At 43.2% G+C, this 23,712-nt stretch overlaps 1 protein-coding gene across 1 annotated transcript in view; it reads left to right on the top strand.

Annotated features, from left to right (window-relative positions):
• The window catches only part of TGFBR2 (transforming growth factor beta receptor 2), a 95,312-nt gene that overhangs the window by 54,943 nt on the left and 16,657 nt on the right, over positions 1 to 23,712 (top strand). Inside the window, exons 4-5 of the mRNA XM_044678818.1 lie at positions 17,838 to 18,634; positions 23,118 to 23,259. Of these exons, the coding sequence (XP_044534753.1) occupies positions 17,838 to 18,634; positions 23,118 to 23,259 (939 nt within the window). The remainder of the gene's footprint in view (positions 1 to 17,837; positions 18,635 to 23,117; positions 23,260 to 23,712) is intronic.

Below are 23,712 nucleotides of genomic sequence, written 5' to 3'. Positions count from 1 at the left end.
GTAGACTCAGTCTTGAATGTTTTAGTTGCTGAGGGAGGGACAGGAGCCTGGATTCATTCGTCTCAATCGGCTCCCCGTGGCTCAATGACTCTAGTGTTGTCCTCCCCAGCCCCTGGGTGGGCGTTTTGGCCTGGTGAGGATGGCCCAGCCCCGATGTAGTGGGGCATCGCAGGCCCCGAGGTGGCCGTGGCCCTGCCAGGGTTTTCTGGCTCTGCTCTGGGTAATCTGCCAGAAATGCTTTCACAGGAGAAAGAGAAGCCTGCTGGGTGTAAGACTTCAAATCAAAGCCCACCACACCCTGCACATCTTGGGCTAATTGGAGGTTTTGTTCCTGTTCTGACTCAGAATCCCCAATGTTCTGGGCCATATTAGAATGGGAAGCCTCCTATAGGCTGTCAATGGACAGGATACTAATGGACCTTGAATGACAAAGGAAGAAAATCCCTCCCCCTTCTCTCTGGGATGTATTCTCTTTAGGCCAAAGTTCCCCTTACTTAAGATGTTATTGTGCCCTGGCCAGTGGTTAGCCCAACATGGCTTTGCCCTCCTTGGTATACTGGTAAAGCCTCTCAGGCTGTCCTTTTGGTGGTCAAGTCAGGATACACATGGAGGCCCATGGATGGAATTTTTCTATGTGATTCAAATTGATCTGTCCAGAGATTGAGCCTGTCCAGAGCCTCAGGTAGGACACTCGCCAAAGGACATTATCAGAGCTTCCTTCTTTCCTTCTTTCCTTCCTTCTTTCCTTCCTTCTTTCCTTCCTTTTTTCCTTCCTTCTTCCCTTCCTTCCTTCCTTCCTTCCTTCCTTTCTTTCTCCCTTGACTTCTATGTATTGGCTCCTAGGTGGAAGAGTGGTAAGGGTGGGCAATGGGGGTCAAGTGACTTGCCCAGGGTCACACAGCTAGGAAGTGTCTGAGGCCAGCTTTGAACCTGGGACCTCCTGTCTCTAGGCCTGACTCTCAATCCACTGAGCTACCCAGCTGCCCCCAAAGTTTTTTGAATCACTAAATCTCAGTACAAGGGTCCTCAGAGATCATCCGGTCCAAACTGTGTCTGATTCAGAATCCTCTTCACAACTTCTGCCAGACATGGTTATCCAACGTTACCTGAAAGACCTACAGTGAGCCAATCAAATAGCATTTATTAAATACATAAATAACAAATTAATGATTAATACATATAAATATGATTATAAAAAATTAAATAAAAGAATAAATAAGTTAAATCCAGACTCAAATACTTACTAACTGTGTGACCCTGGGCAAGTCACTTAACTTCTGTTTGCCTCAGTTTCTTCAGCTATAAAGTAAGGAAGGAAATAGCCAGTCACTCCAGTATCTTTTCAAGAAAACCTCATAAAAATAGGATTACCAAGAGTCAGACATGACCAAATGATTTAACAACAAAAGATAGTAAAATACAGTTTATCCACCACCTCCTGAAATAGCCCATTCATTCCCCTTTGGGACATCTCAAAGTAGGGAAGTTTCCTGTGACATCTCCTCAGCAGTTTCTACCCATTACTCTGGGTTCTGCCTTCTTATCCTGCTTGAAGTCAAGCCAGCCAACTGAGAAGGCTTCTTGCTAAGAATGGAAATTGAACCGAGACTTGAAAGAAGCCAAGGTAGGAGAATGAGGAAGAACAGAGTTCTAGGCAGAGGGTTCGGCAGGTGAAAATGCCCAAAGTCAGAAAATTGTGTGCAAGGAAGAGGAAGAAGGCTTGGGTCACCATATCATCCCCCAGATACATAAAAACAACTGTCATCTTTCTCCTGAGTCTTCTATTCTCCAAGTTCACAGTTCCTTCCAGTGGACTTCCATTGGCAGAAAATGGAGACTCTTTGCCATCTTGGTTGCCCTCTTGGCTGCCCTTTTGGCTATCTTCAGTTTTCAGTGCTTTTCCTAAAATCTATTGGACTCGTTTTTCAAGATGTGAAATCTTACCACATAATTGCTTATCCTGCTTACTTGGAATTCAGTTGAAACATACTTATTGCTCACTCTGAAGGCATTCGTTGACTCTCACATCATGGTTTTTGTCTTTGATGATGAGCCCTTCACAATGGATGCTTACAGGGTAAGCAGGTCTCCAGGGATGTTCTTATGGGTCATTTGGAGATCTGACTGCAGTGGGTGGGAGCTGATCCTCAGACTAGACAATATTTTTTAAAAATTTTATTGGGCAGATAGTCAAAACAAAACAAACAGTATTACATTCAATCCAACAAATATTTATTGTCTTAAGGATTGGGAATCCAAAGACCCAACCAAAACAGTTCCTGCCCTCATGGAGCTTACATTCTTCTGGGGGCTGCTACATTCTTTATTTTACAGATTTTTCAAATGTGGAATCAATTTTCCTTTCTTCCACCAAAGGAGATAATATTAAAGGACCCAAGTTATTTTGTGTGTGTTTTTTTATCTTTGAAATCTTTATTTAAATAATTAATTTAGGGTATTTTTCCATGGTTACAAGATTCATGTTCTTTCCCTGCCCTTCCCCAAACCCCTTCCCTTAGCCAATCTGCAATTCCATTGAGTTTTACTTGTGTCATTGATCAAGACCTATTTCCATACTATTGACATTTGCACTAGAGTGATCATTTAGAGTCTACATCCCAATCATATCCCCATCAACCCATGTGATCAAGCAGTTGTTTTTCTTGTGTTTCCACTCCCAGAGTTCTTCCTCTGAATGTGGATAGTGTTCTTTCTCATAAGCCCCTCCGAGTCATCCTGGATCATTAAATTGCTGCTAGTAGAGAAGTTCTTTACATTGGATTGTACCACAGTGTATCAGCCTCTGTGTTGTATATGGTTCTCCTGGTTCTGCTCCTTTCACTCTAAAGGACCCAAATATTAAAGGACATAATACAATTGTGCATTCAGGGTATAAGGAAATATGTCTGTGGTCACAGATAGTCCTTGAAAATGAAAGGTTGATCTATAAGGAAATAAGCAAGCCAAGGAAGATCAAAGTGATACTTATCCAGGAGCCAATTTGGATGGGCCGGTGAGCTGATTGTTAAATTTTCCATGTGAACATTTAAGTCTTGGGAATTAGTAGATGCTACAGATCTGGGCTTGATATATTGTTTTTTTTAATTGTTTTGCTGATTTCCTAGATTTAAAATGATGGAGAAAATATTAATGCTACAGATCAAACTGAAGAGTGTCCCAAGTACATTTTTAACTAGAGAGCAAATTGTTAAACATTTTCCTGCATAGCTCTGCTTTCCCCCTTTCTAATACCATTAATTAAAACTTTTGGTTGGGGCCCTGCTAGGACAGAAGGAAAAAAAGATATGAGATATTGCTCTGGATTGTTGTGACTTCAGCCACCAAGGGCATGCAGATGTAGGCTACCATTATTTTGATCCCAGTTGTTAAAGGTGTTATAGAATGAGACGTGGAGCCCACACCATCTCCAATGTTGGTGTACAAGGAGGTGGACGTTAGGGCTACCTTCTACTCGGGAGTGTAGTCTGCTGATTGTAGGGAAGCACAAAGATATTTTGAAAAATTCCACTGTATTCAAGCTGTGTCTTCCAAGAGAAAAGTATTAGGGGAGGATGAAGAAGAAGGAGTTTTCACGAAGGTGTATCTTTTGTTCCTTGTTATTTAAAAAAAAAATATGTTGTGGATTAGAATTTCTTTAAACTAAAAACCACCTTATTGCATTGCCTGCCTAGTTAGCCATGGCAGGAAGAAGAATGATTTTTACAGTATCAGACATGTGGTTTCCTGTCTGTGTTTAGCTTTTAGGCCGAGCATCTTAGCCAGCTGGTCCCCTGCTCCTCTAGACAACTAGATAATAGACTGGAAAAAGCTGGTTTCAAACTACCATTGAAGCCCATTCCATGTATTGCTCTCATGCTTTGCATACTTTCTCATTTCCTCTAGTGGGAGAGAAGAGTTGTCAAGTGTGCATGTGTGTGTGTGCACACACATGTGCAAAGTCTATATTCCTAGATCTATGAATGTAGGTGGGCATTTTGCTATTTCTTCTCTATTCCCAACCCCTTTTTTTTCCTATTTCTAATCCTTATATCCGGAGTGTCAACATGCTAGCAGAACTCATAGATCTCAAAAAAAAAAAACAAAAAAAAAGTACTCCTTGGTCTAGTTGTCAGTTGTTTCAGAAAGGAGAAGAAAGAAAGCAGAAGTGGTGTTTGGGAAGCCTCAAAGCATTCTGGTTATGTGCTGTCTCTTGTCTGATGTAATGGTCCAACACGGCTGTTGAACTAGCTGACCTTGACATCTCTAGAGGGAAGCAAAGAAGAATCCTAAATACAGAAAGAAAACAGAGGGTGGGAATATGTGGAGGGAAAGTTTTTTTAAAAGGCAGAAAAGTGTGAATTTTAAAAAATAATGTCTTTTATCACTCAAAGTTAGTTCTGTACTCAAGTATCTTTTGGTTCTAGACCAGGCAGGCCATAGCAGAAATCCTGGAATCTGTCCTGGGCCTCCAAAATTCTGAAACTTGTGGGCTGCAGGAAGTATTGTGACTCAGTTAAGAAATGCTTAGAAAGCACTGGAAGTGGCTTAAAGCAAAGCTTCTCTCTTTGGTGGAATTTTTTTTTTAAAGCAGCAAAGTAAACATCATTTACCAGAGCCAGATCAGTTGACTGAATGCCTGGACTGTATGCAGATATATTTATACACTCTTCACAGACTGTGGGGACTGGGAAACAACTTAGACAATATTTGGTCCAACATCTTCATCTGATTCTTTTTGCTTTTTGTAACATTTTAGAGGCTCCTTTACGTTATTAATTAAATTACAGAGAACGACCTTCTGTCTTCATTCCCCTCTCCAAACCCTCCCTAATAATAAAGAAAAACCAGTTGACACAGTAATTGCATCTCCAGTGAAATGGATGATATATTCCATCATCTGTGCAGAAACAAATTGGTTATTAAAATTTATCAGACTTCAGCTGCCTTTCATTCAATTTATTTTTTCTTTTAGATCATGTGGTTATTGTGTGTATATTCCCAGTTGCTTACTTTGCCCTACGTTGGTTTATGTTAGCCATCCCGTGGTTCTGAATTCTTTACGTTTGCTCTTTCTTCCAGGGCAGTGGAATCTATTACGTTGACATTCTGCAATCTGTTCAGCCATTTGTTTGTTAGTTGATGGCAATCCATTTTGTCTCTAGGCTTAAACTATCATATCAATTTATTGTCTTGGTACACATGAGAACCCGCCCCCACCATCTTTGACTTCCACTGCATTTATACTTTTTGGGCCAAAGGGTTTGGGTATAAAGGATTGAGTAGAGTTTTTTTTTTATCATTCCAAATGGTTTTCCAAAATGGAGGAAATCACAGTTTCATTAGCAGCCTCTATTATTCATATGCCAATCTTCTCTGAGTTCTACCAGCACTCTTTCGGTCTAGGATTTTGACAGCTACAACTCCCTCATTTTACAAAGGAGGGGGCTGAATTTCAAGGAAGTGTCTTTTGGATTTGGGGACCCAGTACTGACCTGACATGTAGCAAACATTTAGTAAATACTTGTTCTCTTCCCCTAACGGTACAGAGTAAGGCAGTGGATGGAGAGTTGGCTCTGGTCATAGTCCAGGATTCCCATGAGAATCTGTCCTCACTAGAGGCAGGAACTGTTTATACCTTCTTTTTTGGGGGGGCGGGGGGGGGAATATCTCCAGTATTTAGCCCAGTGCTTGGCATAGAACTCTGATAGCCTATTGTCTGTGTGCTGTGGGATGTATCAGGATGGATTGTGCCCAAAGTGAACCATATCCAAAGGGCCACAGTTATGGAGGACCAACAAAGGACTTCATTATAAGGCAAAGTTTCCTCTAGGTTAGTCACGTAGCTTTGACCCCTCAGGATCACAGCCTCAGGAAATGTTCCTACATTTTTTGGGGGGTCTCTCTGCTTCCCCCTTCCTATCCCTTTATTATTGCTGTCCAAATGCAGTGTGAGCAAACTAGTTGGAGGAGAATACTCTGGCTGCTCTACAGTCATGTAAAGTGTTTGAACAATGGAAAAATACATAGTAAGTCAGCTAACCGCAGCGTAACTGCGTGAGGCTACCAACCTTTCATTTCAGGCCAAGCTAAATGTGTTGCTACCACACCAAGCGGGCTTCTTATATTGGAAAAAACCTGAACTTTAATTAAACCTGCCCACTTCCAGCATCTTGCATTTGGGGTTTGCCAGAAATAATCTTGACTTTTAGAAGATTTAACAGATCTCTCTCTCTCTCTCTCTCTCTGTCTCTCTCTCTCTCTCTCTCTCTCTGTCTCTCTCACACACACACACACACACACTCACACTCACACTCACACTCACAGAGGACATTCTTTTTTTACTATTTGGCAAAACAGACCTTATTCACTGTCACCATAAGTCAAGCAATAGATCTCAATTTATTCATAAAAATATCCTCCTCCCCTATTTAGTTCAAGCCACCTTGAGCAGTTCAACCTGACCTGACAGGGAGGCAAGAGGCAATTGGAGCTGCCAGTTTCTTCCTTTCCTAACAACAGCCTCTGTGTGTGTGTGTGTGTGTGTGATCATGCCACTATCCTGCACTACACACACACACACACACACACACACACACACACACACACACACACATGAGCAATGCACATGGGAATAGGTGTATACATAGAAAATTATAGACAAAAGAACAACTTGCCTGACAATTACCTCCGGGAAGACAGAATAGAACAGAAAAGTGACTCTGTCTTCTTAGGATGGCTTGGAACATTCCATCTGGGGTAGACCAACTTGAAGCCTGACTAAGTACCTCTGGGAAGGTAGGATAGAATAGAAAAATGACTTTTCTCCCAGGATGAGTTGGAGTTTTCCATCTGAGTTAGGCCAAGTTGTAGCCTGACTAAGTACCACTGGGAAGGTAGAACAGGATGGCTTGGAGCTTTCCACCTGGGGTAGGTCAAGTTGTAGCCTGACTAAGTACCTCTAGGAAGATAGGACAGAACAGAAAAATGACTCTCCCCCCAGGATGTCTTTGAGCTTTCCATCTGGGGCAGGACATAAGAGATTGGAGCCCTTGGCTAGGTGAAGATAGGCTCTCCAAGTCCTCAGCATGAAGAAGTGAGAGATCTGAGAGTTAAATGAGGAGCAGGCATGGGGACAGACAACAGAATGAAGAAGGGGAGACAGTGTATTTCTTTTTTTTTTTAAAGTGTATTTCTTTTGAGACAAACTAGGAACCCACTGTGAGCCTATCTACAGTCTTGTCTTCAGGGATAGAGAGAAAGCAAACATCTTCTGAGGTAATAGGCGAAGGAAAAGAGAAAAATATCCTTCCAGCCCCAACTTCCCACCCCAAAATACCCAAAGGAAAACCTACCCATAGCCTTAATTTTTCTATGCATTTTTTCAAACTGAAAAAAAAAAAGTGGCTTTAACTGGCATCCCTGCTTACTTCTGTTTGATAAGGAGCACCATGTTGGAAGATGTCTGTTCTATTATCTTTCTGTTTCATCTTTGCCTTGTAAACTTTTGCTTCTTTTTTATATGAGCAAGTTAGTGAGTTGAACAAAAAAGATCTTTATACAGCATCTTTATCAGAGACCAGGAAGACTTCCCCTGGACCTCAGGAGAGACCACCATCTTTTAGGGACACTTTATAGAGCAGACTTTGGTCTTATCTGTGAATCGGACTGACTTTGCTTACTTTGGCTGAGGCTCGTTTCTTTTTCATCCTGTGTAGACTTTCATGGCTGAAGAGTCAATTCATGTAGCATTCTTTTATGTGTTCACCAAAGGATTTAACCATCAGACCTCCAGGAGGCCTTCAAGAGAAGTATCTTCAGACAGGCCTTATGGCTGCTTCTCCGACCAGTCCTTATCCCTGTGCCTAAGTAATGACCTAGGGTTAATTAACGAGTGATAAGAGCTCCTCAGGACCAGTCTTTTGGCATCAGCGCATCTTTATTTAAAGCACCACCCCAGTAAGCATCATGCCAACGTCTCTTGGTATGCCACAGTACTCAGATTCTGAAGCTGTCTTTAAATTCTCTGGTTCTTAGGCACATCGTTTTACTGCTCCACAATTCTAATGCTCCTGATGACCCGTGAATTTAATCTTGGGTTATTTACTGGGATGATGGACAGAGGCTCAGTCACTGACTTTAGAAAATTCACACTGGCCCAAGACAGGGCACAACTGTAGCAGCACTTTGCAAGTTATCTGCCAAGAAGGCCCTGCTGTTTCTCTCCAGGGTTTTGGCAAATAGTTCTCTTCATTCTGACAGGGTACCAAAGACCTTAATTCAGAGTTGCCTCTTCATTTACAAAATATCGCCTTCCCCACCACCTAGCTGCCAACATGTGGTGAAATATTTGACAGGGGACTTTGAACTCAGAGGAAGAGGTTATATATTCAATAAAGAAAATGGACTTGGTGGGTGTGTGTGTGTGTGAGAGAGAGAGAGAGAGACAGAGACAGACAGAGGTAGAGGTAGAGACAGAGAGACCTACAGAGAAAGAGACAGGGAGGGACAGGGAAAAGCATGGGAGGAATTGCGATTGTTTTTTTGTTTTGAGGTTAGGGCACAATTGAAATCGCCATCTAAGGCAATGATTCCCAAAGTGGGCGCCACCGCCCCCTGGTGGGTGCTGCAGTGAATCAGGGGAGCGGTGATGGCTATACTTTTTTTGTATTACATTTTGTTCTGAGTTCAATAAATAGTTTCATAATTTCCGGGGGGCGCTAAGTAATATTTTTTCTGGAAAGGGGGCAGAAGGCCAAAGAAGTTTGGGAACCACTAATCTAAGGCATCCATACTATGAGAGCAGCTGGAATGCTAGAATGTTCAATTTTGTATGTAAACAGATTTCTCCAGATGTTCACCAAGAAACTGGTAACATATTTAAAAAGGAGCTGGTGCCATCTTCTCGACAATCAGTTGAAGTCAAGAAATAGATTTGTTTCCAAGATGAATGAAGAGTTAGATCTTCTCATCGAATCAAACAAGGGTCCTGGAAACAATTTCACATTTCCAGGAGCTCCATTGCTTATATCCATCTTATTGTCTCAGGCAAGACTTTGGAAGCTACCTCTAACTATTGAGAAGGTATTGAAACTACTTTCTTATTGGTGCCTTCTGTCTGTTAGACTCCCATGGACGGGCTCAAGAAAGGATTTTTTTGTAAGTCTTGACTTTAGCAGTGATTACTCACCGCCTACAAAGCAACTATAGGTTTCTGATCAATCTTCAATCTTTAAGGAGCATCCTGAGTTCAGGGCTCTCTGTGTAGAATTTCTGTTTCTTCTAGGATCTTCTAGAACTTAATGGACACCTTGCTTTGGGGGGAGTTTTAGACATGATACTCTGCAGTCCATAGTGTATCTATTCCAAGAACAAAGCAACCTTCAGTTGTTTAAAAATGCCATCTTAAGAGAATGAATGCAGTTGTGGTAGGTCCATGTTCATATCCTGGCTTTTTTATTTATAAATGTGACCTTGGATAGATCATTTGATTTCTCTGAGATTCTGTTTTTTCACTTGTGAAAATAAGAAACAGATCAAGTGATTACCAAATAATCACTAAGATCCCTTTCTCCACTAAAGAAGAAGGCTGGTGGCATTACAAGAGTGTTGATGTACGTTTAAATCCCAGATCATAAGGACCATGACACCTTGGAAAAGTCATTTTACCTCTTCATTTCTGTTTCCTCATTTGTAAAGTGAGGGAACTGGAATATATGGCCACTAAATTTATGATCCAAAAAATCTCATGATCCTTTTGGCTCCCAGAATCATATTAATGATCATCATTGAGTCTTGAGAGAAGCCATATCATCCAATCCCCTCATTTTGTAAATGAAGAAACTGAGGCCCAAGGAAATTAAATAACTCTCTATAAAAGATACCAATTAATGAACTGCTTCACTGCCCATTGGAAAAAGATTCAATTATATTGATTCTGTACATTCTGGAAAGTCAAGCTGCTCTTGACTTCTGGATCTATTCTGGTACATGACGATGGCTATATAACATTATTTATAACCATACACATTATGGTTTTTTATTGCCTTCTTTACTAAAATTATTTTGTTTGCACTTTATCAATTTTATATTTGTCTATGAAAATGTTGTTTCCTCACAATAGAATGTAGTAATTACCTGGGGTACTGGCCAGTTAAGTGCCTTATTTCTGGTCATATCTCTGCCTGTGTCAAAGGTAGGAAATCATGTCTCCCCGACTCTGGGGCTAGCTTCTTATTCCCTAGGCCAAAGGAGTGTGGCCCAGACCAAATTAAAATGTAATTGGGAAATAGTAAACAAAAATAAAAACATAACAAAGCCTAGATAATATTATTTTATTTTATTTTTTAAAAGCACTCACCTTCCTTGTTAGAATCACTATTTTGTAGTGGTTCCAAGGCAGTAAAATGGTAAAGACTAGGAAATGGGGATTAAATGACCTGTACAGGGTCATCCAGCTAAGAAGTATCTGAGGCCAGATTTGAACCAAAGACCTCCCATTTCTAGATCTGGCTCTCAATCCACTGAGCCACCTAGCTGCCCTTGAGAATTAAAACTAAGGCAATATATGGTCCATAAGGATCCTTATGTATGGGATCAGTGGCCCCAGTTTTATCTAAGCTTTAGTCTTAGGGCTCACTCCCTGTTCATACCCTCCTTACTAACCAAGTCAAATCTGCAAACATTAAGTGCCTGCTTTGTGCCAAGCACCATGCTAAATGCTGGAAATGCAAAGAAAGGCCAAAAAACAGGTCTAGATCTCAAGGAACTTAAAATCTATTGAGGAGAGGAAATGTACAAATAACTGGACAATCTAATGAATCAGAGATAAAATCTGAGAAAATGTACCAGCTTCATTAAGGGGGGGACTAGCTAAGGCATCTTGTAGGAGGAGCAGACGAGGAGGGAGAGCATCCTGGGTTCGAGGAATGGTCAGGGAAAATGCCCAGCATCAGGACATGGAATGATTTTTTTGAGGAACTGCATGAAGACCCGTGTCACTGGAGCATAGACTATGTGGGAAGAAGGAAGCCATAAAGATGGCAAAGGAAGGAAGAGGATTAAAAGCCAAATGGAGGATTTTGTATTTGATCCTAGAGGAAACAGGTAACCAGTCACTGGAGGTGACTGAACAGGGGTCCACTCTATGGCTCAATCTGTACTTTTAGGAAGTTCCCTGATAGCAGAGTGGAAGACGGGCTAGAGGGGGAAGAAGCTCAAGTTGGGAGGACCAGTCGCCATGGTGTGGCGATGGCTAAGGCATGTAACGAGGGCAGAGGAGTGAAAGGGGCCGGGGTGGGCTGCCCAAAAGAGAGCAGGAAGGTAGAATCTTCAGGCTTTGGCAAGAAATTGGTTAAGGAGGGGGAGAAAGAGCGAGGAGTCGAGAGCGATACCTACATCGTGAGGCAGGATAGATAACTGGGAGGATGATGGTACCCTGGGCAGTATGAGGGAGGTCAGGAAGAGGAGAGGACTCGGGAGGAGAGGTTAGATCACTTCCTAGTAATCTTCATACATCGGGGTGAGTTTGCTGGACTTTCCTCTTCTCGGCCACCCGGGCTCCATCGGTGGATCTCAGCCTGGGCAGTTTGACATTTTGCGAGATCAGAGGAAGTTCCTTGATCATTTTCACAGGAATCCACATAATCCTCCGTGCCACACAACAGCACACTGAAGCCTTTTTTCCTTGTAAGATGCCTGTGGAAAATGTTAATGGGGACCCTGCCTTTATCTCTGAAAACAAGCGGCTATCTGTTAGTGAATCTGCCCCAGTCACCCTGAACCGGCTTCTGGCTGAGCCCCTCACCCACACATGAGCCTGGAGCGGTGGGCTTCCTTTTTTTTTTAAAACAACCTTATTCATAATTGGCATTTGCTGACATTTCAAATCACGCATCGAAGAGAGAGTTACCTTTAGAAAAATCCATTTTATAATCTTCCATGTTATGTGCAGAGTGGGGTAGAGAGTGAGCAAGCCGCCTCTGAAGTTAGAAATAAAAAGCCCTCCACAAAAGGGCAGGCATGGCCTCCCACTCCCCGAATAAAAGTCAACCCCAAGGGGTTTCCCTTTTGGTATTTTTCAGTTAGATTGCGTTTGGTCTCCATCCTTGATATTAAGTCTTCATGTGATACTCACCAAGAAGTTTATTGTGGACTCTCTTATTAATGAATCTCTTTACTTGAAAAAGTAAACCTCATCGCTCCTTTGGTTTCTGGGGGATTTTTGAAGTGTGGCTCTGTTACACCAGATCATCCTGTTAGTTTTAGAAAAGTCTTTGGATTGCTAACACAGGCCTTGGTTGTTTCCATATAAGATAAGGAGACTTCTTAACAAAACAAAACATTGTTCCTAGGGGAGTGGGTGAGAGGGCTTTAAAGCCAGTGGATGTGGAGACAGGAAATCTGGAGTTGGAATACCATCTCAGACTCTTAGGAAGGACGTGGCACCCCCTGGGCCTTAGTTTCCCCATCTATAAGATGGAAGGATTGGCCCTGATGACCTTTGAGGTTCATTCTACCTCTAAATTGATGATCCTTTGGCCACTTTTTTGGTAATGAATGACTTTTTTTAGTTGGTTCATAGGACCATAAATGAGATATGGAGAATCCAGAGCCGTCATTTGACAGATGACAAATGAGGGTAGAGTTGTGTCTTGTTCTTCAGGGTCACACAGCAACTCTATAGTAATAATAATTTAACTAGGGTTTATAGAGTGGTTTAAGATATTTGTTCTTGTTCATTCATTTCAGTCTTGTCTGACTCTTCATGATTCCTTTTGGGATTTCCTTTTTTTTTTTCTTTTTAAATTTCTCCAGCAAGATTTTATCATATTACATGTATATATATATATATATATACATATATACATTTTTGCATNTTTTATCATATTACATGTATATATATATATATATACACATATATATATTATTGCATCTATCATATTTTTAATTACATGTAGGAACAATTTTTAGCACTTATTTTCTGACATTTTGTGATGTAAACTCTCTCCCTCTCTCCCCTCCCCACTTCCCTGAGACAGTAAACATTTTGCTGTGCCATTTTACAGTGCTAATTTCCATATTCATCACACTGTAAAAGAAGACACACCTCACACATAAAAGGAAAAACTCATGAAGAAAATGAAGTGAAAAATGATCTGCTTTGATCTTCTTTCAGACTCTATCACTTCTTTCTCTGGTGGTGGAAGCCATTTTTCATCATGAGTCCTTTGGAGTTGCCTTGGATCTTTGGGGTTTTCTTAGCAAAAATACTAGAGTGGGGGGCAGCTGGGTAGCTCAGTGTATGTAGAGCCAGGTCTAGAGACTGGAGGTTCTAGATTCAAATTTGGCCTCAGACACTTCCCAGCTGTGTGACCCTGGGCAAGTCACTTGACCCCCATTGCCCACCCTTACCACTCTTCTGCCTTGAAACCAACATACAATCTTAATTCTAAGACAACGTAAGGGTTTAAAAATCGTTTTTAAAACAAAAAGAAATAGTAGAGTGGTTTATCATTTGCTTCTCTAGCTCATTTCACAGATGAGGNCATTTCAGTCTTGTCTGACTCTTCATGATTCCTTTTGGGATTTCCTTTTTTTTTTTCTTTTTAAATTTCTCCAGCAAGATTTTATCATATTACATGTATATATATATATATATACACATATATATATTATTGCATCTATCATATTTTTAATTACATGTAGGAACAATTTTTAGCACTTATTTTCTGACATTTTGTGATGTAAACTCTCTCCCTCTCTCCCCTCCCCACTTCCCTGAGACAGTAAACATTTTGCTGTGCCATTTTACAGTGCTAATTTCCATATTCATCACACTGTAAAAGAAGACACACCTCACACATAAAAGGAAAAACTCATGAAGAAAATGAAGTGAAAAATGATCTGCTTTGATCTTCTTTCAGACTCTATCACTTCTTTCTCTGGTGGTGGAAGCCATTTTTCATCATGAGTCCTTTGGAGTTGCCTTGGATCTTTGGGGTTTTCTTAGCAAAAATACTAGAGTGGGGGGCAGCTGGGTAGCTCAGTGTATGTAGAGCCAGGTCTAGAGACCGGAGATCCTAGGTTCAAATTTGGCCTCAGACACGTCCCAGCTGTGTGACCCTGGGCAAGTCACTTGACCCCCATTGCCTACCCTTACCACTCTTCTGCCTTGAAACCAACATACAATCTTAATTCTAAGACAACGTAAGGGTTTAAAAATCGTTTTTAAAACAAAAAGAAATTGTAGAGTGGTTTATCATTTGCTTCTCTAGCTCATTTCACAGATGAGGAAATGGAGGCAAACAGGGTTAAGTGATTTGCCCAGAGTCACTTAGCTCGTAAGTGTCTGAGCCATTGAGTCCTCGATTTTACAGGTGAGGAAACTGAGGCCAACAGCGTTAAGTGACTTGCCTAGGGTGATATAGCTAGTAAGGGATTGGATTTGAATTCAGGTCTTTGATTCCATGCCCGACACTCTATCTACTATCAACTAGCTACTCCGAGGCATACACATCCAAAGTGTGTGTGTGTGTGTGTGTGTGTGTGTGTGTGTGTGTGTGTGTGTGTGTGTGTGTGTGTGCATGAATGTATATGGTATTGGCAAACCATCTTTTGCTACTTGATTCAAGAAATAATGCCTAGGGCCCTACTGCGGGCATTCTTCTGTGCCAGTCACTGGTCCAGGTCCAGAAACAGAAAAGTAAAACCAGCCTCCGAGAGCCCACAGCCTTCTGGTCTCTGGGGGTGGCCTGAGATGGGGGAAGGACATGCTCACAGACCAGAGAAGATGCCTCTTCGGGGGCAGACACTGGGCACCCCGCCGTGACCGATGCCTGTCCTGTGATCAAGGGAGCCGACGAGAAGAGATTCCGCCATCGCCCTTTGGTCATGGTGCCTTTTGGGCTGCTCTTTTATGGCGATTCTTGGAGGAGAGGCGGTGTGAGCCATAGGCGCTAAAGAGCACCCCTGGATCAGGAGCGTTTGGGTTTGTGGCTCGCCCCCGAGACGTCATGGCTGCACTGACCTTAGTTGGACATCTTTTCTGCCCTCTTTGTGGTCAGCAAATCACCTTGGGGGTGGGGGATACATAATGAATAATGAATAGTGTAATTAATTAAAATGAGACTATAATTAACAGGGATGAATCAATTAAACCAATTTTTACAAATTGTCCTTTGACGACTAGATGGCTCAGTGAATACAGTATCAGGCTTGATGCTAGGACACCCGAATTCAAATCCGATAATTACTGTATAAACCAGAGCCAGTCACTTGCCCTCTAGCCTCAGTTTCCTCCTTTGTAAGATAAGGACGTTAGACTTACTCGCTTCTAAAGGCCCTCCCAGCTCTCAATCTGTGACTTGGGGTTCCTATAATAGGACGGCTGCGCCCAGCACGCTTCCATCCTGGGAGTCCAGCGGGGCCTCGAGGCCAGGAAGCAAACCGAACTCGGGTGTTCAAACAGAACCTTTAGTCCATAGGAAGGACCGTCGCGGTCCCTCTGGGTGCTCCCTCCTTAGCAGGTGTACAGGGTGGCTCCGAAGGGGCGACAGTGTGGTGAAAACTCCCCCTCGGGGTGCGAGGATGCGACAGCGACAACGTGCCGCCCACCAGCGAGCCCTTCCGCGGCCCGCCGGACGATGCATTGTTTGGAGGGTGGTGCCTGCAGCCGCCCAGGGGTTAAGGCTGCCTGGCAGGGCGGAGGGGCCTCGTGTTTAGATAAGGCCGTCCATGTCCATCCCCAGGAAGCTTCCTTTCGCCCGCCTCGCTTTTGTTAACATGATCTTTTCGGACGGGGCCTTTTGAAGTTTCAGGAATGATAGATGTTGTTACGCTGTCATTTCCCCCCCAAATTTTGCATGTTGATGTTTAAAAAAAGAAGAAGAAAAGAAAAGCCCAGGAAGTTGGAGGGGAAAGTGGAACTCTGGTTTGCTGACCTCAGAGCGGGGATTTCTGAAGCTCCTTCTGAAAATGCTTTTGAAGGTTTCTTTAGGTCGCCCCGTTTGCCTTTTCTTTTCCTGTAGGCTGCAGACTAGAGCAAAGAGGATGGGGAGGTCCATGCAGGCTGGATCCTGGGTCTGATGGTGTTGGATGAGGGATCCAGCTAGAGGGGACCTAAAGGCACGTCTAGGCACTCTCTATTATATTACAATATTATTGTTATTGTTATCATCATTGTTATTATTGTTATCATTATTGTTATTTTAGCTGTTTTATTTTAGCCCAGCTCTTCTCATTTTAGACGTGAGCAATCTAAGAATCGAAGCATTTTAGATGGCATTAGTTAATAGGGTTAGATTTATCGTATAATTTATATTCTATTTTATTCTATTATTATTTCATTTGTATTTATTTAATTGCCGATTAAAGAATTATGTTAATTGTGTCATTTATATGATTATTGTGTCATTTATATGTGAGATTAGATATTAAATAATGATAGTTATAATTTATGTCAAAATGTATATAATTAATGTACTCTAATTAAAAGAGAATGAATGAATGGAACCTGAGGCAAAGATGGATTTGGTTAAAAAAAAAAATTACAAAAACCAGCCAACCAAAAAAGATATAGTCCAAGTGGAGCCAGGCTAGCACAAAACACTCCCTCAACCATGTGGACCCATTTCTTTCAGTTGTCTCCTTGTCTGGAGTTTTCGAATTCAAGTCACTCTAAAAGGGTAAATCGATTAAAAAGGGCAGATCAGCCGCAGCCCTGTGTTACACAGATTGACTGTACCGAGAGAGGCATTAAATCCTTGAAGCATGAAGGACACCCACCACAGCCTGCAACTTGGGCTGTTTCCTTCCACGTTGGAAGCAACAAGCGGCCCCTTTGGGTGTTGGGCTTTTTGGTTGACATCAGGATTTATTAAACTTCTGTGTGGCACAGACGTATGTACTTGTATGGATAGATACACCCAGGATATAGTTACGTGTGTGTATATTTGATGTGTGTACATACATGCATACCTGTACCAGAAGAGACTCAGAAATTTGAACCCAGATTCTAGTACTCTCCAGGCAACTCAATCCACCAATTAAGTCATTTATTAAGTGCTTGCTATATGCCGGGTATTGTGCCTGGCACCTCTTTGCAAGGAGCTTGCATGCTAATGGAGAGATAAGAAGGGCATGTAATTATATAGAATAAAGGAACACGAGAGAGAGACAGAGACAGACAGAAGAGAGACAGAGAGGGAGAGAGACAGATAGACAAACGGAGAGAGGGAGAGAGAGAGACAAAGAGAGGGAGGGAGAGAGAGAGAGAGAGAGGCAGGCAGAGACAGAGACACAGACACCAAGGATTAAGGCAGGGCACTAAAATCTAGGAGATCAGGAAAGGCTTCCTATAAAAGATGGTGGGGATAAGAATTTGGTCTGAAACCATGTAGTGTTCCAGGTGGCCTGGAAGTCTTCTGAACACTTGGAACAAGTTCCTTGGCAAACAGTATGTTGTGTAGAAATAGGAAGTCTTATTTTTAAGCATCAAGAGTTGACTATTGAGGGGCAGCTCGATGGCTTGATGGATTGAGAGCCAGGTCTAGAGACAGGAGGTCCTGGGTTCAAATCAGACCTCAGACACTTCCTAGCTATGTGACCCTGAACAAGTTACTTAACTCCCATGGCCTTAGCCCTTCCTGCTCTTCTGCCTTGGAACTCATACTTTGTCTTGGGTTCAAGGTGGAAGGGATGGGTTTTTTAAAAAAGAATTGAAAACATGAGAGTTCGTCCCTTTGAAATGACCCCAGTTATGCAACCCTTTACATCCACCCAGTATTCTCCCTTCCCACACGCCTGACATTTTCCCGCTTGTCCTTTTTTCTCTCGAGCAGATGCTTTTGACAATTTCGAGCTAATGGCCATCATCTTCAAAGTGACGGTCATCAGCCTGCTGCCCCCGCTGGGCATCGCCATCGCCGTGATCATCATCTTCTACTGCTACCGAGTCCACCGGCGGAGAAAGCTGAGCACCGCGTGGGAGACGAGCAAGCCGCGGAAGCTGGTGGAGTGCAGCGACCACTGCGCCATGATGCTGGATGACGACCGCTCGGACATCAGCTCCACCTGCGCCAACAACCTCAACCACAACACCGAGCTGCTGCCCATCGAGCTGGACACGCTGGTAGGGAAGGGCCGCTTCGCCGAGGTGTACAAGGCCAAGCTCAAGCAGAACACGTCCGAGCAGTTCGAGACGGTGGCCGTCAAGATCTTCCCCTATGAGGAATACGCCTCCTGGAAGACGGAGAAAGAGATCTTCTCGGACATCAACCTCAAGCACGAGAACATCCTGCAGTTCTTGACGGCGGAGGAGCGGAAGATGGAGCTGGGGAAGCAGTACTGGCTCATCACCGCCTTCCACGCCAGGGGCAACCTGCAGGAGTACCTCACGCGGCACGTCATCAGCTGGGAAGACCTGTGGAAGCTGGGCAGCTCCCTGGCCCGGGGCATCGCCCATCTCCACAGCGACCACACGCCCTGCGGGAGACCCAAGACCGCCATCGTGCACAGAGACCTGAAGAGCTCCAACATCCTGGTGAAGAACGACCTGACCTGCTGTCTCTGCGACTTCGGGCTCTCCCTGAGGCTGGACCCGACCCTCTCGGTGGACGACCTGGCCAACAGCGGGCAGGTGAGTCGGAACCTGAGCCCAGCTCTGCCACCAGCCCCCTGACGTAGGAGGGGGGACTGCAGAGTAAGGAAGGGGACCCCGCAGGCTGGGGAAGGGTTCAGAAGCGATTAGAAGTGCACGATGGGTTCTGGGTTCTGTTCCATCATCCAACGGTGCCCACGTCCAGCCCTGACTGCCACGGAGCTGACGGGCAGGTGGAGGGAAGCTCCCATGCAGGGAGCTAGTCAGGATGACCTGCTGAAAAAAGGGTGCCCCTCTCTGGTAAGAGAGCCAGAGGGGAAAGAGGAGGTGCTGTGGGATGGTGCGAAGTGTCCCATTTACAGTCAGACCATATAGGTTCAAATCCCCACTTAATCCCTTGTTGCCACAGACTGGCGTTGAAGAAAGTGTTTTGGGATGTAGACAGTAATTGGCTGAGGTCATGTTTTATACCAGATAACTGGAGTTTGGACAAGTTCCTTGGCCTCTGGGCCTCAGTTTCTTTATCTGTAAAAGGAAGGGACTGGACCAGATGGCCTCTGAGACCCTTCTCAGCCCTAAAGCCTTAATTCTGTGATCTTAAAATGAGATGGTTGGACTAGATGGCTGTTAAGCTCCTGTCCTGGATTCAGCTTCCTAATAATTCTGGTTCAGTCTTCTCCATCATGTCTGACTCTGTGACCCCATTTGGAGTTTGCTTAGTGAAGATACTTGAAGTGGTTTGCAGTTACCTTCTCCAGCTCTTTTTATAGATGAGGAAACAGAGGCCAACAGGGTTAAGTGACTTGCTCAGGGCCACACAACTGGTAAGGGTCTGAGGCCTCATTGTGGGTTTTTTTTGTTTCTTTGTTTTACTCTTACCTTCCATCTTAGAATCAATACTAAGTGTTGGTTCCAAGGCAGAAAGCAGTAAGGACTTGGCAACTAGGGTTAAGTGATTTGCTCAGGGTCACACCAGTGTCAGAGACCAGATTTGAACCCAGGATTTCCTGTCTCCTGGCCTGACTTTCGATCCACTGATCCACCTAGATGAATTACTTTCTAATGAAAAATCATCTTATATTTCTGTGCCAATTTAAGGTTAATAAAGATGTTTCCTTGTAAAAATTCTGTACAAATATCATTCCTATTTCATGAATGGGGAAACTGAGGATTCATCTTCTTGCCTCCCCCCTGATATAACCATAATCAATCAGTGGGCATTGAGAAGTGCCAGTCTTGTGCCAGGCACCAAGGATACAAAGACCCAAGTGGAAGTCCCTGCCTTCAAGGACCTTACGGGACTACAAACCCACATCTGTACAAAAAACAGTTCAGGGCATTTTGGAATGGAAGGCATTCGCCCTTCGAGCTATGGGGAGGAGCTTTATTTAGATGGCAGGGCTTGAGCTGAGCCTTGACAGAAACTTGGGCAGGGAGGAATTCTAAAAGAGAGACAGAAGCATGTAGAAAGAGTGAGTGAGCCTTAGAGAAATAAAGTGATTTGCCCTTGATCACACAGCTAGGAAGAATTGGACTCGGGTTCATCCTCACATCTTTTATGAGTCTACGTCTCGACCCATTCCTGGGGCCAAGCTGTGCTCCCCTAGTGATTGCTTGTGATATTGGCTTCATTTATATTTCATGGTAGCAGACAATGAGGCCGAAATCGTTCACATTCAGATGAGACTGTTCTTAGTGCTTTTAAAAATAAAACAATATACCCAAGAACCCTGTGGGGTAAAGTGATTCTTTGTGGTCAGATGCGCACATTCCTGAATGTCAGAGACCCAGGATGGTATGTTTTCCCATCAGCCCCAGCAAGAATCCTTCCCTCCTAGATATCTCACCTTTATCTTCCCTCCTTTTTTAAAAAAAAAATTCAAAGAGATTTTATTTTCCCAATTACATGTAATATTAATTTTCAACATGTTTTCTGAAATTATAATTCCTGTCTGCCTTCCTCTCTCTCGGGAACGGTAAACAATTTGATCTGGGTTATACATATATTATCATGCAAAACATACTTCCATTGGTCATTGTTGTAAAAGAATATTCATAGAAAGCCAAAACCCAGAAATAAAACCGTAAATAAAGTGAAAAATCATCTGCTTCAATCTGCATTCTCGACTCCCACAGTGGAGGTGGATAGCATTCTTTGTCAGAAGTCCTTCAGAATCGTCCTGGATCATTGTATTGCTGAGAGGAGCCGAGTCCTTTCTTCCCTTCTTACCAACCCTGTGGACCACCAGGTCTTTCCATCAGCCCTGCCGCTGCAACCTAAGGACACTGAGTGGGTGGCTCCCACCTGTGAACTCTCCTATGTGTGATCCCCTTCTTTGAGAGGAGGGAATGTCTTGCTTTTTCTTATCTGTATTCTCAGTGTTTGGCTTGTGACATAAAGTAAATGTTTCAACCCTTTAGAGCTGGAAGGGACCATCCATCCATCCATCCATCCGTCCCATCCCCATCCTCGAATAGATTAGGAAATAAGCCCAAACTTGTCCTTGAGCACACAGCTAGCTAAGAAATGACTGAGCTGAGCCTTGAACTCAGGACTCTTCAGTCCAGTGTTCTTTTCACCATACCACACAACACTAGCAACCACCTGCAAAGCATTTACTTTCTTTTTTTTCTCCCAAGGGTGATGACAATAGAAAGAGGGACTTTTGCCTTTTTCTGTACTTTTAGAAAACCAGCTGCAAACCAAGAAAGTCTGGCTCGCCATAACTTCTCGCTTTTACAGCTTCCAGCGTGATGTGGTCAGGGATGAAAGAGTCTTCACGTTGCAGAAACAAAGATAGAGACTTCCCACATGACAACATGACAGTCGTATTTTTTCTGTAGCCTGTTAGGAGATGGGTGAATAATGTTCTGACATATATTGAGGGGAGAGATAAGCAGGCCCTGAGGTTTGGCATTTCCTTGTTTGCTGTTAGCTTTGCAACCTTAAAAAAAAAAAATTGGTCCTCACGTAAGAGCACATTATTTTTGTCAGCCACCCGATACTGTAGTCCTCCTCTGCATTCTTATCTCCCAAAACACGGACTATTTCTGTGGTCTTCGGAGGGGCTGGAGATCTCGTATCCAGCTCAATTCAATAAACATCTGCTAAAGGCTCATTCCATGGAAGGCGTGGGGCCAAATGCTGCGCCATAAATAATAGCCGAACTTCACAGAGCCCCCCTTTTAAAGGGTTGCAAACTGCTTTGTATCACTGTATGGAAACCTTTCCATGGCCTTTGGAATAATGACTCTGGGTGCTGTTTTCTCTCTATTTTTAAGGTGAGGAAACTAAGACTGCCAGAGAAAGTGATGTATTGGGCCACCAAAGTAGCACAGCACCAGGCCCCTGCAGTTGGGAGTTCAGATCTGCTTTCAGACACTTCCTCATTGTGTGACCCTGGACAAGTCTCTTGACTCCAGTTGCAAAGCCCCTGCCTCTCTTCTGTCTTCTAGAATTGATGCTCAAACAGAAGATAAGGGTTTGAAAAAAGAAAAGGATGCATTGAAAAATGAGATATTTAAAATTGGAGGCATGAAAGGCAGGGTGCCATAATGGATTAGGAAGTCAACCTCAGAGCCATAAAGACCTGAGTTCTAGTCCTGCCTCTGACACATAATTGGCCCTATAATCCACTTTTCAGAGATTTAGGCAACTCCCCGAGACTACAAATTGCAGAGAAGGTACCCACCTTACTTGGTAGAGGGAGTTTCCATACCTTCCAGTTCTCTACACAGATGAAATGACCCATTTCTGACCAGAAAGTTGCTTTTCCGTATGCATGTGTGTATGTAGGTAAAGTCATGCTACCTGTTATGCTTATTGATACATGACAATTTTATTAATAAAGTAAGCCGATCAACATCCAGTGACCTGAGACGTCTGGCCTCTTGGGCTGACCAGAAGCACCCGAGCACTCACACTCAGTCCTGCTTCTATTTCCAACTGAATCCAGTCACTGCTCCCACCCCGTTTCTTTTCTTTCTTTTTTATTCCTCCATTTTCTGTTGTGTCAGAAGCCACGTTTATTAAGATGAAATTTGGGAGTCCATTTGGCTTCCCCATGAGCCCAGGGTGAGATACGGGAAAATTAATATTATTGTCCCACCACCCACCCTTCTGCTTTCATGCAGGCTCTTCTGGGCTGACAGCAGCTCCACTCTTGGACCCTTGGCTAAACAATCACCTAAAGAGGTTTGCGTGAGAAGATATTTGTAAAAATATACATATTTTTGGAGACTTTTTTTTACTCTCTCTAGTCCTAAATATGGGCACGAACACCATCTTTAGAAAGAAAGGAAAGAAAAGCCCTTTGCTTCTGTCTCTGTGTCAACTTTAGGACAGAAGGACGAGGGCTCGGCAAACGAGATGAAGCCACTTGCTCAGGGTCACCGATTAGGCAGTGTCTGGGGCCGGATTAGAACCCACGTCCTCCCGACTTCGGGGTGCCACCTCGCTGCCCGGACATCGTCATATTTTGAAAACCAAACTGTTAACTGTCGTTTCTGTGCGTGGTTGCAGGTTGGGACAGCAAGATACATGGCTCCTGAGGTTTTGGAATCCAGGATGAACTTGGAGAATATGGAGTCTTTCAAGCAAACAGACGTCTATTCCATGGCCCTCGTTCTCTGGGAAATGACGTCTCGCTGCAACGAGATAGGAGGTAGGTGGCAGGCTGGGTGGAGAAGGAAGAGACAGCTAGACCTGCCGAAAAACCCAGGTTTTCCTAGAAATTGGCTGTCGTGGTCCGTGAGAATTCTCCGGTTTCCAGAGGATGAGCTCCTTTTGTGGTTGTTTTTTTTACGCTTGGTTTCAGAGTTTAAAATGTCCTGGTTTGGGATTCCAAGATGCAGGTTCAAATCTTGTCTCTCGTTTATTATCTATGAGGACAAAACTCTTTTTCCACTCTGGCTTCCATTTCCTCATCTATAAAATGTGGCGGTTAGACTAAATAGTTTCCAAAGTATCTTTCTGCTCTAAATCTTTTATCATGCCCAGTTAGCTACAAAAATCAAAGCAAAATATAGTCATTCATTCATTCATTCATATGAGATATATATATATATATAAAACATATACACGTAATATATTTATATTTATATATATATATATATAT

The sequence above is a fragment of the Gracilinanus agilis genome, chromosome 5, assembly GCF_016433145.1.
Source record: "Gracilinanus agilis isolate LMUSP501 chromosome 5, AgileGrace, whole genome shotgun sequence".
NCBI lineage: Eukaryota > Metazoa > Chordata > Mammalia > Didelphimorphia > Didelphidae > Gracilinanus > Gracilinanus agilis.
The sequence above is the reverse complement of the archived record's forward strand: the minus strand, read 5'-3'. Positions and strand labels throughout refer to the sequence as shown.